At 39.0% G+C, this 17913-nt stretch overlaps 1 protein-coding gene across 1 annotated transcript in view; it reads right to left on the bottom strand.

Annotated features, from left to right (window-relative positions):
• The window catches only part of nf1b (neurofibromin 1b), an 85820-nt gene extending 68168 nt beyond the window's left edge, over positions 1-17652 (bottom strand). The window contains exons 1-14 of the mRNA XM_055207929.2: positions 17342-17652; positions 14229-14372; positions 12506-12589; positions 12024-12214; positions 8535-8641; positions 8091-8158; positions 7912-7987; positions 7667-7824; positions 5086-5259; positions 2671-2799; positions 2510-2584; positions 2276-2407; positions 2049-2183; positions 1847-1960 (exon numbers count right to left, since the gene is read on the bottom strand). Coding sequence (XP_055063904.2) covers positions 1847-1960; positions 2049-2183; positions 2276-2407; positions 2510-2584; positions 2671-2799; positions 5086-5259; positions 7667-7824; positions 7912-7987; positions 8091-8158; positions 8535-8641; positions 12024-12214; positions 12506-12589; positions 14229-14372; positions 17342-17401 — 1647 coding nt within the window. The 5' untranslated portion in view covers positions 17402-17652. The remainder of the gene's footprint in view (positions 1-1846; positions 1961-2048; positions 2184-2275; positions 2408-2509; positions 2585-2670; positions 2800-5085; positions 5260-7666; positions 7825-7911; positions 7988-8090; positions 8159-8534; positions 8642-12023; positions 12215-12505; positions 12590-14228; positions 14373-17341) is intronic.
• Between the last annotated feature and the right edge of the window lie 261 nt (positions 17653-17913).

The following is a 17913-nucleotide window of genomic DNA, read 5'->3' as shown; positions in this document are numbered from 1 at the left end:
GTACAGGCGAAGCAAAATGACTTGAATTGGGCGACATGATTGCTTAATTTGAAAACGTGAATTATTTGCGTGAGTAAATTACATACAAATTCCATGCAAAGATGCAAGAAGACATGAATTTGTGCCAGGCGATGCCAACTGACGCGAATTGGGCATCATGATAGCCCAATTTGAAAATGCTAATTATTTGCGCGAGTAAATAACATACAAATTTAATGCAAAGACGCAAATAAACAAGAAATCACGCCAGGAGATGCATAATGATGCGAATTGGGCGACATGATTGCTCAATTTGAAAACGTGAATTATTTGCGTGAGTAAATTACATACAAATTCAATACAAAGATCCGAATAGACATGAATTTACCCCGGGCGATGCAAACTGACACGAATTGGGCGACACAATTGCCCAATTTGAAAATGCTAATTATTTGCGTGAGTAAAGAACATACAAATTTAATGCAAAGATGGGAAAAAACATGACATCATGCCAGGTGAAGCAAAATGACTTGAATTGGGCGACATGATTGCTCAATTTGAAAACGGGAATTATTTGCGTGAGTAAATTACATACAAATTCCATGCAAAGATGCAAATAGACATGAATTTGTGCCAGGCGATGCCAACTGACGTAATTTATGTATTTGTATGTAATTTACTCACGCAAATAATTAGCATTTTCAAATTGGGCAATAATGATGCCCAATTTGAAAATGCTAATTATTTGCGTGAGTAAATTACATACAAATACATAAATTACTTCAATGCAAAGACACAAATAGACAAAGTCATGCCGGGAGATGCAAAATAACACGAATGGAGCGCCGCGATTGCCCAATTTGAAAATGCTAATTATCTGAATTAATTGACAATATGAACGCTACGCTAGCTACTTGATGGTGAGGGTTGGGGGATTTTTAAATGTGATTTATAATATAAATATCAATAAAAAAAACTTTGTAGAAAATGCTAATTATTTGCGTGAGTAAATTACATACAAACTCAATGCAAAGACACGAATGGACATGAATTCGCTCCAGGCGATGCGAAATGACACGAACTGGGAGACGCGACTGCCCAATTTGAAAACACAAATCATCTGTGAGAGTAAATTACATACAAATTCAATGCAAAGACACAAACAGACATAAATTCATGACAGGTGACGCAAACTGACACAAATTGGGTAACATAATTGCCCAATTTCAAAATGCTAATTATTTGTGTGAGGAAATTACATACAAATTTATTGCCAAACGCGAATAAACATGAATTCACTCCAACCGACGCGAAATTACGTGAATTGGGCGACACAATTGCCCAATTTGAAACCGGTAAATATTTGCGTGAGTAAATTACATACAATTGGGCGAGACAATGGTTGCAAGAATGCGATACTTAATAACTTTATAAAATTATTTTATCTCAAGCGTGAAATTTGTGTGATATGCTGTCATGTAAGCCAAACAGCGGAGGGCTTATTGACACGTGCGGTTTGACGTGTCGGTTGTATCAGAAAATGGAGGAAAGCATTTTTTTCCTTCGCGCATATGATGCAAAAAAAATCAAGTAATCTCTCTAGTAACCTAGAGCGAGAAAAAGGGCGGTCACACTAGACTTTGAGCATGCAAATATTTTCTTTTTAGTAGAGATGGTTTTCTACTGGTCACATATCTCCGTCATATGAATTTGCAGGTCAGCGGTCATCAGACTTGAACTTTGGTATGCAACAAATATCTTTGCACAAGATTCAATGATCAATGGAGTGAAAAGTTTAGTGTGACCACCTCTTTTGGTGTGCACACACCATTACAACATAACAGTAAACAGCTTTCAATGGTCTTACCTCCATGGCCTCCTGGGAAATTTCTCCCATGTTAGAGAGAGGCACAAGCTGCATCAGGCCTGTGATGAGCTCCGCCGTACTGCTGTGGACCTCCAGACTTGTTTTACCTGAATTCTGATTCAAACACATTTCTTGAATACACAAAAAAGACGAAATGTGAGAGCCCTGATCAAGCAAAAGAAAGCTGAACCTTCTCACTTACATATAACATCAGTTTGGGATCTGCGTGAATGAGCTTCACTAAAGCCAGCAGGAGATACTTGTGACTCCTGATGTCCAGATCGGTGGCTTTCTCTTTAAACTTCAAACTGCTCATTTTCTCCTTAAACGTCAAACTCTGACAAAACAAAAGAGAGGAAAGAAAGTAAGACTAAAAGATCTAAAAAAAGTGTTGATATATTCACAAAATGGATATTATGGGCGTCTTACCGGTGTCAAGCGGAGAGGGGCGTGACTGCTGCATCCCTGGACGACTCGCCCCAGAGTCTCTGCAAACATGAGACGCAGCTCACCCGAGTAACAGTACACCGTATCGATCTTCGGCCACCAGTCCAGAGGGGACTACAACATGATGAAAGACACACAGAGGACATTTAGACACCATGAGAGTGAATAAGACACACTATTTGTCTGAGGTAAAGTAAGGACACCATCGGCTCTTACATTGGTGATGATTCTGTGCAGTGAATTCACCAGCACCAAATGGAAAGTGGGAGGCGAGGACGAAGCCAAACACACCTGGGAACGTACAGAGATAAAGAAAGTGTGAAAGAAAGTGTGTACGCCGTACAGACGATGCAATCTTTGTGGGAAGAGATAAACACCTTAAATTGCTGATTGTTGTGCGGGTTGATTCTGAAACAAGACACGAAACAGTCGATCATCAAATCCACGTCTGCGCTCTGGCTCCCGGCGCCTCTGGAAAACGGCTTTGTCGGATTAAACAGCAATCCCTGTAGGGAGATAAAACAACATGAGTTGAACTTTTTTGCAATTTTTGTGGACCTGGCTGCCTGGACACTTTGATGCATATGCTTTGGGACTGTCCTGACGTACAACAATTCTGGGACATGGTGCTTGACGTAGTATACAAAGTTACTAGGATTCGTTTTCCTAAAGATCCTGTTATCTTACTGTTGAATGACAACTCTCAATTCCCTCTAAGTGAGAATCCGCGAAAGTTTTGGCTATCTGCTTTGACTGCGGCAAAAAAGCTACTTGTTCAACGCTGGAAACCACCTCACGACCTTTCATCTAAGCATTGGCTGCATTCTTTACTAGACATACTATATCTGGAATTATCATCTGCACGGTTTCACCACGCTAAACCTGTATCTTTGTCTAGATGGGAGAATTGGATATCTATAATCAAAGAGATTCTAGATACATAATCTGCACATAAAATGTATTAATATTATTTGTATAATTGTGTTTAATTTTTTTTTTTTTTTTTTACGTAGTACTTTCATTAATATTGTTTTAAATTCCATTTTATGTGTATAAATATGTACTTACAGATCTTTGTTGTTTATATCCTATATTGTGTCTTTCAAGTCCTGAGTGCAAAGGGATGGGTGAGGGAAGGGGGGAGGGCCAGGGATAATAATAATGGTCTAATACTTTCTATTTCTACTTTCTACTCTGCGAAATGTTCTATATGCTTTGTCAAAACCAATAAACACTGAATTACAAAAAAAAAAAAAAAAAAAAAAAAAAAAAAAAAAAACATGAGTTGAACTTCTGCAAGTCACGGTGCCATAAATTGTATGAGAGTCAATTTGGTTAGAAGTGAAACTCATTTAAAAGCATTGTTGCATTGTGGTGGAGTAGATAGCTTTTTTTGACGTGTGAAATTGCCGTTCATATTAGCGATGTAGATCCAGATTTCATTCTACCTCTTTTTGGGTACATTCACATAAAACATCTTACTAAAATCTAGTAAGTTTCTTTCGCGTTTGTGAAACGTGAAGCGTTTGTGTCAAAATGATACCTGTCCAAACCATAGACTGTATAAAACATGGGCGTAGTGTCTGTGACGTCACATGTAGGTTTCTGAAGAGCATTTTTAAAGCCCAAAGTGGGCGGAGCCAGTCATCACTACCTTGGCAGTGCCTCACCATGCATCACTTCCAAATACCCAAAAATGGGCAAAGAGGAGAATGTGGGTGGAGCTGAGGGGCCTGGTCCTGAAACCACACCCACCTAGTGCGACAGAAGTGACCGCAGCAGCAATCTCCCTGTCACTCAAGTGGCCACGCCCTTAATTATGCAGAACTTTAAGGCTTAATATAATTAAAACGGATGAGTTACAAAAAAATTCACCTCCCTTACAGTTGTCATAAAGGGCAAAAGTTGCTATATAGACCAAAAACACTTTTTGGACCAAGTTGTAAAAAAAATTTTCTGCTGTAAAATTGAACATTTTAACATTTATGGTCTATGGAATTGACTCCCTTTTGGTGTCTCTAGCACCCAGTTGATGGATTGCAGTTTAAAGGGGACATTTCACAAGACTATTTGAAAGCAACACCAAAGAGTTTTTTTTACCTTAACATAACGTTTCCAAAACAGTTTCAGTGGTTCATCCACTCAAAACAGGGTGAACTGCACTTTCACATTCGCTTTGCAGCCCTCTATCGGCCAAAACCGCACTAAAGAAGTTTCCAACCATCGGGTAGTGGTCCTGTAGTTCGAGTGAAAAGTACAAAAACTTGATTTACGGCAGACCTACAATCCAATCAGAGCCAGCTATGCTGCAGTATTTACGACAGTGGTAATGAACAATTACGCTTTTAACCCGTATGGGGAGCAAAGAGCAATAAGTCTTTAGTGTTGCTTTAAGATGTCAAAAAAATTGGTGTCCCCAGAATATGTATGTAAATTTCTAGCTCAAAAGCTGCAAATGAGCTGATCTCTGCACTAAATGGCAGTGCTGTGGTTGGATAGTGCAGATTAAGGGGCGGTATTATCCCCTTTTGACATCACAAGGGGAGCCAAATTTCAATGACCTATTTTTTTCATGCGCATGTCAGGCCAGTAGTTGGCGATGTCCCATGACATCTGTTGTAATACATGTACATAACATCACCATTTTTATAGTTTACACTAAGATGATAGCGGTATAAATGTAAAAATTGTGCAGTCATTTTTAGTGCGGAAAAAATATAGTCTGCCAAGTTTTACATTTTTAAATGAAAACAGTGTTGTGTAAATGAGCCCAGAGTTATATTTTTTCATACCTTCAGCTCCACCACGATGGACTGCACCAGCACGAATATGACAGAATGATCTTCCCAGCTGATGTACGTGGATGCTTTACACAGTTTGACACAGGCGATGGCTGCGCTCTCTGTAAGCTGTTTGCTCCCACTGTGACCAGTCAAAGCTTTCCGTAGATTCTCCAGGAAGAGCTTCTGCAGGAACAAACATAATACAGCCTATTTATCCTAACTGTAGTGTATACTTCTGTACAACTGTTGAGATTTCATTATTAAAGGAATAGTCTACTCATTTTCAATATTAAAATATGTTATTACCTTAACTAAGAATTGTTGATACATCCCTTTATCATCTGTGTGCGTGCACGTAAGCGCTGGAGCGCGCTGCGACGCTTCAATAGCATTTAGCTTAACCCCATTCATTCAATGGTACCATTTAGAGATAAAGTTAGAATTGACCAAACACATCAAGGTTTTTCCTATTTAAGAAGAGTAGTTATACGAGCAAGTTTGGTGGTACAAAATAAAACGTAGCGCTTTTCTAAGCGGATTTAAAATAGGAACTATATTTTATGGCGTAATAGCACTTTTGGGAGTACTTCGACTCGCCTGAAAAGTCCGCTCCCCTTCTCACTCTCATAATGGGAGAGGGAGGGTGTTACTGCGCCGAGTCCAAGTACTCCCAAAAGTGCTATTACGCCATAAAATATAGCGCTTACGTGCACGCACACAGATGATAGAGGGATGTATCAACAATTCTTAGTTAAGGTTATAACATATTTTAATATTGAAAATGAGTAGACTATTCCTTCAACTCTTTCCCCGCCAGTTAGCGGATGCATTTTTATGATTTTTAACAAAAGTTTAATGCCTTTCAGAAAATCTTCTTTAAATATATCAAATGAAAGAACAGACCCTCTGCTTTCAAAAACATTTTATCCTACCTTCATTTGTTCTCTTTTTATCACCAGTCAATTTTGAGCAAAAAGCTGAGATAATTTCATTTTTGTGAAGGACTTTTAATAGAGATCAAACTCAGAGCGATCCTCAAAACATACACAGAGTTTGAACCATTTGCCCTAAGGGAATACTTCGGGTTTAATAAGCTGGGTAAGAGCGCATCCTGGTGGATAATAGCCGAAATACGGATTGCTGGAAAAACTCGTCATTGGCAGAGAAGCGTTTTCTTTTAATTAAGGTTAACTCGTCAATGGCGGAGAAAGAAAAAGCTCTGCATTGCATATTAAATGTGGGCAATTATAAGTCCTGATATAGCCTATGTGTAACAAAAAGTAATGGCTATTGCAGTAAAAAAACTATATAAAATATATTTGACACTATTTGCATTTTTGAATTCGGCAGAATTTCAGTGCATTCACAATAAAGCATGTGACTGCACCAAAAAAACTGTCATAAGGGCCATTAATTTTTTTATTTTAGATTTTTAGATTTATACATCATCTGAAAATAAAAAAGCATCCCATTTATTTATGGTATGTTAGAATAGGACAATATTTGGCTGAGACACAACTATTTAAACATCTGAGGGTGCAAAAATAATCAAAATACTGAGAAAATCGTCTTTAAAGTCATACAAATGAAGTCCTTAGCAACACATATTATTAATAATAAAATACATTTATGACATATTTACGGTAGGAAATATCTTCATGTAACATGATCTTTACTTAATATCCTAATGATTTTGGCATATAAAAAAGTATAATTTTCACCCATACAATGTATTGTTGGCTTTGCTACAAATATACCTGTGCGACTTATGACTGGTTTTGTGGTCCGGGGTCATATATTATGCATATGCATTCATTTCAAACAATAAAAAAATATTTTAAAGCTATAATTTGTAACGTTTGCCTATGTGGCGCCATCACTGTTAGAAACATTAAATTGCAGGTTACTTTATCTATACCAGAGGTGCCCAAACTTTTTCCTGCCAAAGGGCCAAAAATGAAACCTGACTGAGTGCTGTGGGTTGAAAGTAAATGTTGCTATGTTATATTACAGTTAAAGTTGCCCTGATTCTCCTAATTTATAATTTTCTAATATTAAAAAAAAAAAAAGCAAACATTACTCTGTTTATGCATAACTGTTACTAATGCAGTTTTATTTTCAAAGAAACTGTTAAAAAAACATTTTGCCAATTGTTTTTAAATTTCCTTTTGTCTGTGTGCCACTGCCTTGTCCTCTCCACCTCGTCTATACTTCCCGAGTACGTTACGTTTCGTAATGCATGCTTTAACCCTCAAGTATGCATGTACAGAAAAAAAATATTCAGTTTAATTCCTTGAATTTAATTACAATTTAAATTTTTGTAATGTACAAATAAAACAAAAAATTTTACATTTAAAAAAATGTTTATCCTTTTTCCTTATCTCACATAGTATGACGGGCCAAATTAAAAGTTATTGCGGGCCAACTTTAGGGCCAACTCTGATCTATACGTAGGATAAAGTCAATGAATTTACCAGTGCCATTCTGGGCAACGTAAGGAGACAATCAACATTTCATTGTAGCTTGAAAGTCAATCAGGAATCCTCACAAGTATTTGTCTAAATATTTGTGTGTGTGTGTAGGTGAGTGCCTTGTTGTCTTTGGAGTCATCTGAAGTTTCTCTGGAAATGTCTTGCGTGATGTCAGGACAGAGGATGAGGAGGATGATCTGCAGAGGCCACACAGCCGCCTTCCTCTTTGGACTCTCAGCAAAACTATCAACCAGATCAAACAGCTTCTCTGCACACTCTACAACACACAGATCTAACATGTATAATCTCACCGAAGCCATAATCACATTCTGATACATTACAGAGGGGTTAGAAATGAACATACCGGCCATGTCCTGCTGTGGCCTCTGGTATAACATGGTGAATTCATCGGGATAATTCTCTACCCAGTTCCAAAACGCCTGTAAATTCAATCAAAAGATACACGTGGGCACAAGGATTCAGCACAAACAATACAAAAAGTGTTTCTTGCTTATTTCACTTTTCATAGTTTCCCACAAGTACCTTCTCTAGATTATAGATGATGCTCAGCTGCGCCAGCTTCTTCAAGGCTTTAAATTTAAACACAGTTTCTGCAGCAGAAAAACACAAGAAGATCACAATCACTCAACTTTACATTTTGCTTTTGTTTATTAAACCCTTGCACTGTTTCAGTGATTTGAAGCTAAAGTGGGTTTTTTTGTAATGTTTAAATACATTATCTTCCCCCAGTTAATGTGCAGTAGTATGATGAGTGTAAAAACTGTGCCACTATTGAAACTATTTAACCAATGGAGCAGGCTTGGCGTTATCGTTTGTCCAACTAGTGGAAATGGGAGAAGGGTTTGGGAACAGCTATTATTATTACTAAAATACATTTGGTATCACAAATAGTCCAAGAAATGACACACATGGCTTTATGCACTGATTTATAAGCATCAGATCTGTACGAGGAGAGTATACTGATACCTTGCAGGAGACGTTTAAGTTTACAACAGTCCACATTTATGTACTGAACGAGCTCGATGTCATGCACGTCTACATTATCTTCAGGGCAGACGGTCAATTCCTGTAACCTGCAGGGAAATCATATTAGCGTTGCTATTAGTTTAATTAAAGGACAAGTTCTGTATTTTACACTTAAAGCCCTGTTTTCAGATTGTTTATGATGAAATAGAACGGTTTTGACTGAAATTTCGACATATGCGGCTGCCCCGAGAATTTTCGGGTGTTTGTGTTTCACCTCCCACCTCTACAATGGGTTTATAGGTGCACTGGAACAATTCTTTCTAAAATGCATTAAACTTTCATTTACAAAGCCGTGAAACTCACAGAGTGGTCAGGGGTGTTCACTTATATGCTCACACAAAAATCGCTGCAAAAGATGCTTTCCAACAGCTGTTTTAGCATTCGTTGTTAGCTTGTGGACCTATTTTTCCAAACGTCTCACACCCTTACATTCTTCCGCTGAGAGCTTGAATAATAGACACTCCAGCCCAGGTGGTGGCGCTAATCCGCCATTGCCAATTGCAAGAATAGAAACAAAGTTCCCGGCGCGGAGTAATACCGTACCTCACAGCACATTAGTGCTGCACAATTAATCGCATCGCAATCGCGATGTCAGCCTGTGCAATTACATGACAGCAAAATGTTGCAATTATATTAAATAAATAAATGTGTGGACTTGTTAACACAAACTTTCTGATAACAGTTTGATGATTTTCCTTGCTGTTTAAAAAAAGAAAGAAAAATTAACAAAAAAGGCATTGCACGTGTGGCATGCACGTGTGTGGTGTGCGTCGTAAATTATACCAGAGCGAAGATGGATGAAGAGGAGGTTGACAGTGATCTGGTAGCTAAAAAAAACTATGTCTGTTGTATGGCGGTATTTTGGATTTAGGATTACTGACACTGAGCAGTTGCTACATCACGTGGCAATACGAAAACATTTCTAGTTTTACAAATACAAATTTTAGCTAAACTGTGTGTGGATTTTCCTTAAACCCATCAAGTTGACTCATGATACCATTTAGTATAATCGCAATCGCACATCGCAATTTTAACATCAATAACCGCTATGGGAAAAATTACCCAAATCGTGCAGCCCTACAGCACATCTAATACAAGTCAATGGAGTTGGCACAAACCAAGAAAAAACCTGTTGGAATGCGTATTTTGCAGCGAATTTTGTGTGAGCATATCAGTGAACACCCCTGACCACTCGGTGAGTTTCACGTCTTTGTAAACGAAAGTTTAATGCATTTTAGGAAGGATTGTTCCAGTGCACCTATAAACCCATTGTAGAGGTGGGAGGTGAAATACAAACACCCGAAAATTCTCGGGGCAGCCACATATGTCGAAACTTCAGTCAAAACCGTTCCATCTCATCACAAACAATCTGAAAACAGGGCCTCAAGTGCAAAATACCGAACCTGTCCTTTAAAACATAATAAAATTATTAAAGGGATAGTTCACCCAAAAATAAAAATAATGTCATTAATGAGTCACCCTCATGTCGTTCCAAACTCGTAAGACCTCCGTTCATCTTCGGAACACAGTTTAACATGTTTTAGATTTAGTCCGAGAGCTTTATGACCCTTCATTGAAAATATACGGATGGTACTGTCCATGTCCATAAAGGTAATAAAAACATCATCAAAGTAGTTCATGTGACATCAGTGGGTCAGTTAAGCCGAAAGTATACTAGGGACGTCCGCGTATGCGCGCCGTCCGCATGACGTCATTTTCGTCATCAGGAGGGTCCGCGGCCGGCCGCGCGGACCGTCCGCGTGCAGCCCAAAATTTGAGACAGTGCGCGTACAGTCCGCGTACGACAGCGCATGCGCGTGAAAATATTTAGACAGGACACTCCACTATAAACAATTATACAAAGGAAATAGACAGCATTTGCGCACACACTATCGTTTTTCTTCTTTAACTTTTACTTCTTCCAAGAACAGAAAGCTGTGGAGCATGTTTGTTTGATTCCTGTTCTTTGTTGTCTTGTTGTTTGTTCTAAACTGTGTTTGCAATGGTGGATCAGTAACTTTTCTTCACCTATCCTAATGTTTTAATGTACTGTAAATGTCGCCAAATCAGTGCTGCCCTGACAGCCTGTTAGACTAATAATTTGAATAAGAAATCATTTGAATTGCGTATAGTGTCGAACGCGGCCATCCGCGTGTAGCCGCGGGGACTATACTCGGAAAGCTGCGCGGACGCGTGCGCGCGCGAGCCGGACGCGGACGCGGAAAAAAGTATACCCGGGCCTTTAGAATGTGTTGAAGCATCGAAAATACATTTTGGTCCAAAAATAACAAAAATTACGACTTTATTGTACGACTGTTGTGAACCACGTACACGAGACTAAAGTCACGTGACTGCAGTGACGCGGATGACGTGTTATCCTCAGACATGTTTGCAAAGTATTTTTTTTTATTTACAGCGTGCGTCTCCCTCAGACTGTAAACGAAGCCCGGGCGCACAAAAAACACACAAAAAAAAACAGCATTCTAACTGACCCACTGATGTCACATGGACTACTTTGATGATGTTTTTATTACTTTTCTGGACATGGACAGTATACCGTACATACATTTTCAATGAAGGGTCAGCAAGCTCTTGGACTAAATCTAAAACATCTTAAACTGTGTTCTGAAGATGAACGGATATCTTACGAGTTTCGAACGACATGAAGGTGAGTAATTAATGACAAGATTTTCATTTTTGGGTGAACTATCCCTTTAAGGACAGAAATGTTTATTCAAATGTCTTTTTTCACTTGAACACTAAAATCATTCAAAACTATCCCTCCGTGAGAAGAGACATAAAACAGTAACATATTATTGTAAACCATAAGCTATAAGTAAACCATAAGCTATAGATGCTGTGTCATAGCTGTGCTTTATGTAATACTCCACTTTCTTAAAAAAAAAGCTGATAATTTATTTATTTATATCTCATCCAAGATGTTTGTGTCTTTCTTTGTTCAGTCGAAAATAAAAACATTCCAGGATTTTAGTTGACGTCAACAGTTTACAGTTTAAATGTTGAGGTTAAACTGTTTAGGTCCACTAAAGTCGACTACATGGAAAAAATCCTGGAATGTTTTCCTCAAAAAATTTATTTTCTTCCCACTGAACAAAGAAAGACATAAACATCTTGGATGACAAGGGGGTGAGTAAATATCAGGATTTTTTTATATAAGTGGAGTAATCCTTTAATCATCACTATGCCTATCGACCAATCAGCATTCATCAGCAATCAGAAACTAAATAAAAACAGGATTTCAGGACATTAGCACTCACTTATGTTTCTGAACGCATTTACACAACTTCGTAACCCTGTTTTGTTCGATAATTGTTATAAACAGAAGACTACTGCACCAGAGGAAGTGACATCATCCCATTAGTAATTTATCCATTCAATCCTTCCTTGTCTTGTTATGAGTGTGTGTACCTGGTGGAGATGCGGCTGAAGACGGCGTTGTAGTTACTGCAGCTCAGAGAGAACAGAACCCCACAGGCCGAGTGGCGCAACTCGGCCGCGTGCTGGTTTCCCTCGCGGTACGTGTGGATGAAATGACAGATCTCAGGCAGCAGCTGCTTCACGAGCATCGTCTCATCTAGACGCATGCTGTCTTTTGGTTGCTGGAGAAAGAGATATACAGAACTAAATATGTGGTTTATCAAGAGTTAAACATCTAATGGTTCAATTGGATAGTTTTTTATTAATTATTGATAAATCTGCGATTTCTAATCTTCAGAGCAAGCTTGAAATTATGTTTGACTGTTGGAGAGCTAACTATACCAGTACATGTCTCAGATTTAAGTTAACCTAAAATGTCGTTTGCATAGATTATTATTGTACAAATAATGGCTTGAGAAGTATTGAAAGGAGGAAAGAAAGAAAAAAGAAAAAAGAATCTGTCTCTCTCTCACCCCTGCCAGACACTTCTCCAGTGTGTCCATGATGATTAACTGGGACAGGTAGAGATTCTTCTCCGCAGTCTCGCCAAATATTCTCTGTAAGAGAGACAGACAGCAAACTAAGACAGAGAGAAAGACAGAGGAACACACAGAGTCCAGAACAAACTTTCATGGTGGACTTTACAGACAGTCATACTGAAGCTATATCTATCAGTTAATACATTTTAAGCAAGTAAAGGCAAAACGTAACAAGCAAAAACACGTTGTCCACCTTGATCTAGCTTTTATCCCAGCCCCACCCACAGCAAAATCTCATCGGTTCATAATCCTGCTCCTTGGCTGTATTTTAAACATCAGATTGTTGATGTTTCCAGTCCAGAAAATCAACCTAAAAATCTTTCACACATCGACAGCACAGGCGCCAACCCCTTGGAAATGCATGAGACAGGTCAGTATAATTTAGTGTAGAGGTCTTTACTGATCCATTAATGGCGCTTTTCCATTGCATAATAGTACCCAGTCGTTTGGGTCGGGTCGGCTTACTTTTGGAGGCGTTTCCACTGGGTTCAGTAGTACCACCTTGGTTGGGGTTCCAATGGCGCTTTTCCATTGCATAGTACCCCACAGTTTGGTTTAGTTTGGGTCGGGTCAGCTTACTTTTGGGAGCTTTTCCATTGGGTGCAGTACATAGTACCCGATACTTTTTTTCGTACCACCTCAGTTGGGGTTCCAAGCGACCCGAGCTGATACCAAACGTGACGCGAAAACACAGTAGATCACTGATTGGTCTGAGAAAATCGTCACTTAAGCGTCATCGCTATAATGTAAAAGATTAGCTTTACCTTTAGTGCTAGCTTGCGCTGTGTCGAGCAAACATGTTGTCATCTGTGCTCTGCTATAAGTTCCCAAACTCCCTTTTAGCGATGAAAAACATCCACAGGTTGAGAATCAGGAACACCATAACAGTTTTTTCCAGACTTGCAGTTTGTGGTGGAACATTCGCGACGAGTACGTCAGCATTATATGCTTAAATGCAACTTGAATGAGGTTCAGAGGAGTGCATCGATTGACGCCACGGGTGTTTAAACCGAAACTGTCATGTGACATAGAGGTAACATTAGTGATAAACGCGATGTGCAAACATCTATTTGTGGTGGCCAATTTTAATTTTGTGGCGGACTGAGAAATAAATAAATGTATGGGAATGTACAAGGACGCTCTCACTTGTATGATGTCACAGCAGTAGGCAGCGCAAATATAACGACACGCCTATAATCCCTCCCACTACGAAGTGATACCAAACTCGATGATGGAAAAGCTAACCAAAGTGAAGTGAGCTGACCCGACCCAAACTAAACTAAACCGTGGTGTATTATGCAATGGAAAAGCGCCACAATCGAGCTGAGCTGATACTAAAACGTGAAAACACTGAAGATCACTGATTGGTCTGAGAGAATCGCGACGACCAATTGGTGTATGACATTGAAGTACACAACACATTCAACATGTGAACCGTAACGCAAAAGTGATGCGTGAGCAGACAGCTCCATCTGTTCTTGGATTACAATTTTAATGTCATGAGCTGAAAAGCCTGCACGCCACCGCATGACCTTGAATACAGCTCTTTGCGAGTCATGCAAAATGAGCGATGAGAATAGTAAAAATCCTATAATAAGTCAAATGTTTGAAAAGTTTGATTGCAGAAACATAAATTGGCTCCTGTGATCCTACTCACCATGTTATTGACGTTTTTCAGTATGTTGGTAAGTCCACTGATGACCAGTGAGAATTTGTATCTTGAGATGTTGATGAGACATTCCTTATTGTGCTCCGTGCTGATTTTCGTGTGAGTGTTCTGAACTACAACTTTAACAGGAAGCTGAAAGCAAACAAACATACAACTTAGACTCCATCCTGGGAATTCATCAGAAGCTTCTGTTTCCAGTTTCAAGGCTACTTATTAATTGGCACTCTAAAATGCTTGATTCTGATTGGCTAGTCGCAATATTCCAAGATATGTTATTCCAAAATACGATCCCCTCAAATCTAATAACACACGGTAGCCAGGGTGATGCCAATCATTTCAATATTAAACAAAAATTAATAACATACAAATGATTAAACCAAATAGTATGCTTGTGACATTTGAATGTCTTATCTTAAAGGGATAGTTCACCAAAAAAAGAAAAATTTGTCATCATTTTCTCATGTTGTTACAAGCCTGTATACATTTCTTTGATCTGCTGAACAAAAAAAGAAGATATTTAAAAAAAAAAAACTCTATGGGCACTACTGATTTCCATAGTATTATTTTTTCCTATTATGGAAGTCAATGGTGAGCCAGATCATCTTGTCTAAAAAGTTTGTTGACAGAATTTTCATTTATGGGTGAACTATCCCTTTAAGAAGTCTACTAATATATTTCAGTAAGAACAAATAGCTAACAGACACATAAAACAACCTTAAGTTTAATGCAGTCCTAAAAATGACTATAAAACAGTACTGTACAAAGTAAATAGCAGTTCTAGTATTAAACAACTTGTAAATTGCTTAAGTCAACTGGCAATACAAAATCCCATTTTAGGATTATCCAAATCTTAGGTGAGGCTTAGCATCATGAAACCCCCCTAATCCCTGCTGAGCTGCAATCAATGTGCAATGATCCCAACCCGGCCAACACAACCGGACCTCACAACTAAACCCCCCTCCACCTGTACTTGCCCAGGCAGTTGGCTTACAGTTTGCATATACTGGAAAAGCCAAATCTTGTGCAACAACCACAGGATTTTGCCCAGAGTCTAATGACACAACGTAGGAAGAACGGTTTTGTTTCAGTTTATTTGTTGTTGTAATACCTTTCACAACCATGAGGGGCAGAAAAGGGCCTGTGCCCTTACTAAGACCAGTTAAACAAGGCCTTAAAGGATAGCTCATCCCAAATTGAAAATGCTGTCATCATTTACTCGTACTCAAAAAAAAATTTGTTCTGCTAATATATTTGTAATCAAACAGGAAGCCGGAGCACCATTGACTTCCATAGTAGGAAAAAATACAATACTGGTGCTCAAAAACAGTTTAAATTATATAAATGGTAAGTAACTTATGACAAAATTTAGATTTTTGTGTGAACAACTCTTATGAACTTTTAATAAGTATCTATATTACTTGGGGTCAAACCAATGACCTTTGCACTGCTGATACAATGCACTACCAAGTGAGCTACAGTAACACAGAAGCCCATTAAATCAAAATGACATCATTCTCTTCCTCTGATCACATGATATTTCTGTCAATGTTTCTTTAGCTGTCTAGTAAAATTTTAGTCAAATTTTTCCGGACCTTTACAGTTTAAACTCTGACAGACACATTTCTGCACAACTTTTTATAAAGAGGCCAAACAATTGAGGATAAAAAAGCCACCGCGCACCAGGTTGACCATTCACACAGAGATGCAGCATTCACTTGTCTGAGGTAAACAATGAGTTTAATTTGTAACATATAACCTGTTTCATAAAGACAACTGCAGGTTTAAACCGGTCGGTGGGATCCACTTTGAAAAGGTAAGGTGTCAGTGTTGCATAATCAAAATGCTGTTCATTCATTTGCAAAGTATTTCCTATATGTGTATATATTTTGAGATATTAACCTAATGATGCAACTCTTTAAAAAAGGGAAGCTGTGTAATTAGTGCAACCGTGTTGGTCTGGTTTAGTCTCTCAATAGTTTGGTTAATGTGATTTACAAGTTCCTGTGTCAACATCATTTACTTTCTTTCAAACCCATCATAGCCCCAACGTTGATATGTCAAATGTCTGTCATCATATCCTGCAAAATAAGTATCTTTTGATAGCCTATCAAAATTAGCCATGCTTGTGGTACCAAATCAGCACTGTGATTGGTGACATAAATGTAAAAAAATGGCAAACTGCTCATAAAATATTGACTCATTCTGCACGCACTCATTTTGACCAATCAAATGCTCTCTAGAACAAAAATGTCCTTGACAAGACGCAAGGCAGCGTAGCGTATCTGTCTTGAATCGTTACGTAAACTGAAGGCTGACTATTTTTGTCCTAACTAAACTTAGTTTTATTTAGAAATTTGGCTACTGCCATCATCAAGCCTGTTTTATGATTGCATTTGTATTTATGATTTCGGACGTAACAATTAAAGGGATAGTGATCTGTCATCATTTACTCACCCTGACGTGGTTCTAAACCGGTATAATTGAACACAAAATAAATATTTTGATAAATGATGGCACCCATTGACTTCAATAGTATTTGTTTATCCTACTATGAAAGTCAATAGTTACCATCAACTGTCTGGTTACCATCATTTATCAAAATATAACATAATAAAGAAACAACATGAGGGTGAGTAAATGATGACAGATTATTATTATTTTTTTTAGTAAAATATGCTTTTAAGTTTGTCCCAATACTTGCAAATGCTACACACTAAATACTTCGCCAAAACAAAAACAGTACATGCTTGTTTTATGACATAGTTTAAGTAAGGTGGGATGCAGTGTATGACTATAAGATTAGTGTTGATGTATGATTGATTTTGATCCTCCAAATCATGACCCTCTGATTTTAGGGGTCATTCTTCGTTTAGGGTCAGGATAATGATAAGTCGATAAGTATACTGATCCAGGTAGGACCATCTGATAAACAAGGCCACTTTCTCGTGCATTTAACCTAAACATGACAGCAGCATCCGAATCATATGTGGATGCGCAGCTGCCGCTCGGAAAAGCTCGGAACTGCGTGCAGCGGCTGCGTGACTCCGCAGGTCGGAACGCATCTGTGCAGACGTTCATAGATGTTTACATGAGCTTCTGACCTGTTCGTCGAAACGGGTGATGACGGCCTGGACCCACTCCACGGGCTTCTGCGCCGCCATGGCCGCTCACGCCTGCACCTCCGCCGCGGATGATGATGATGATGATAGTGAGGAAGAGGAGGAGAGGAGGACGCCTTTCCCGCCGTCTGCGACCCCTGCGGTCCCTGATCCGTGCCGCGCTGAGGGCCGATCGAGGGGCGGCTTTGTGTTCGCTCTGCTCGGTGTCAGAAACAGCAGCATGCCGCCATGACAGTGCCGGAAGTTTGAATCCTCCGATCCAACGAAGCAGCAGCAGCAGAACAGCGGTGCAGATGAGAGATGACGGCACGACTGCGCATGCGCGCGCGCTGAAAGGGGGAGTGTGTGTGTGTGTGTGTGTGTGTGTGTGTGTGTGTGTGTGTGTGTGTGTGTGTGTGTGTGTGTGTGTGTGTGTGTGTGTGTGTGTGTGTGTGTGTGTGAGAGAGAGAGACAGAGAGAGAGAGAGATTTTATATATATTTTTTAAATTACAGGACCATTGAGGCCACACCCCCTGCATGTACATTCTTCCATTCTTCTACTTACAATTAAATC

The sequence above is a fragment of the Misgurnus anguillicaudatus genome, chromosome 12 (genome assembly GCF_027580225.2).
Source record: "Misgurnus anguillicaudatus chromosome 12, ASM2758022v2, whole genome shotgun sequence".
NCBI lineage: Eukaryota > Metazoa > Chordata > Actinopteri > Cypriniformes > Cobitidae > Misgurnus > Misgurnus anguillicaudatus.
Note: the sequence above shows the minus strand (reverse complement) of the source record. Positions and strands in the feature narration are given on the sequence as shown.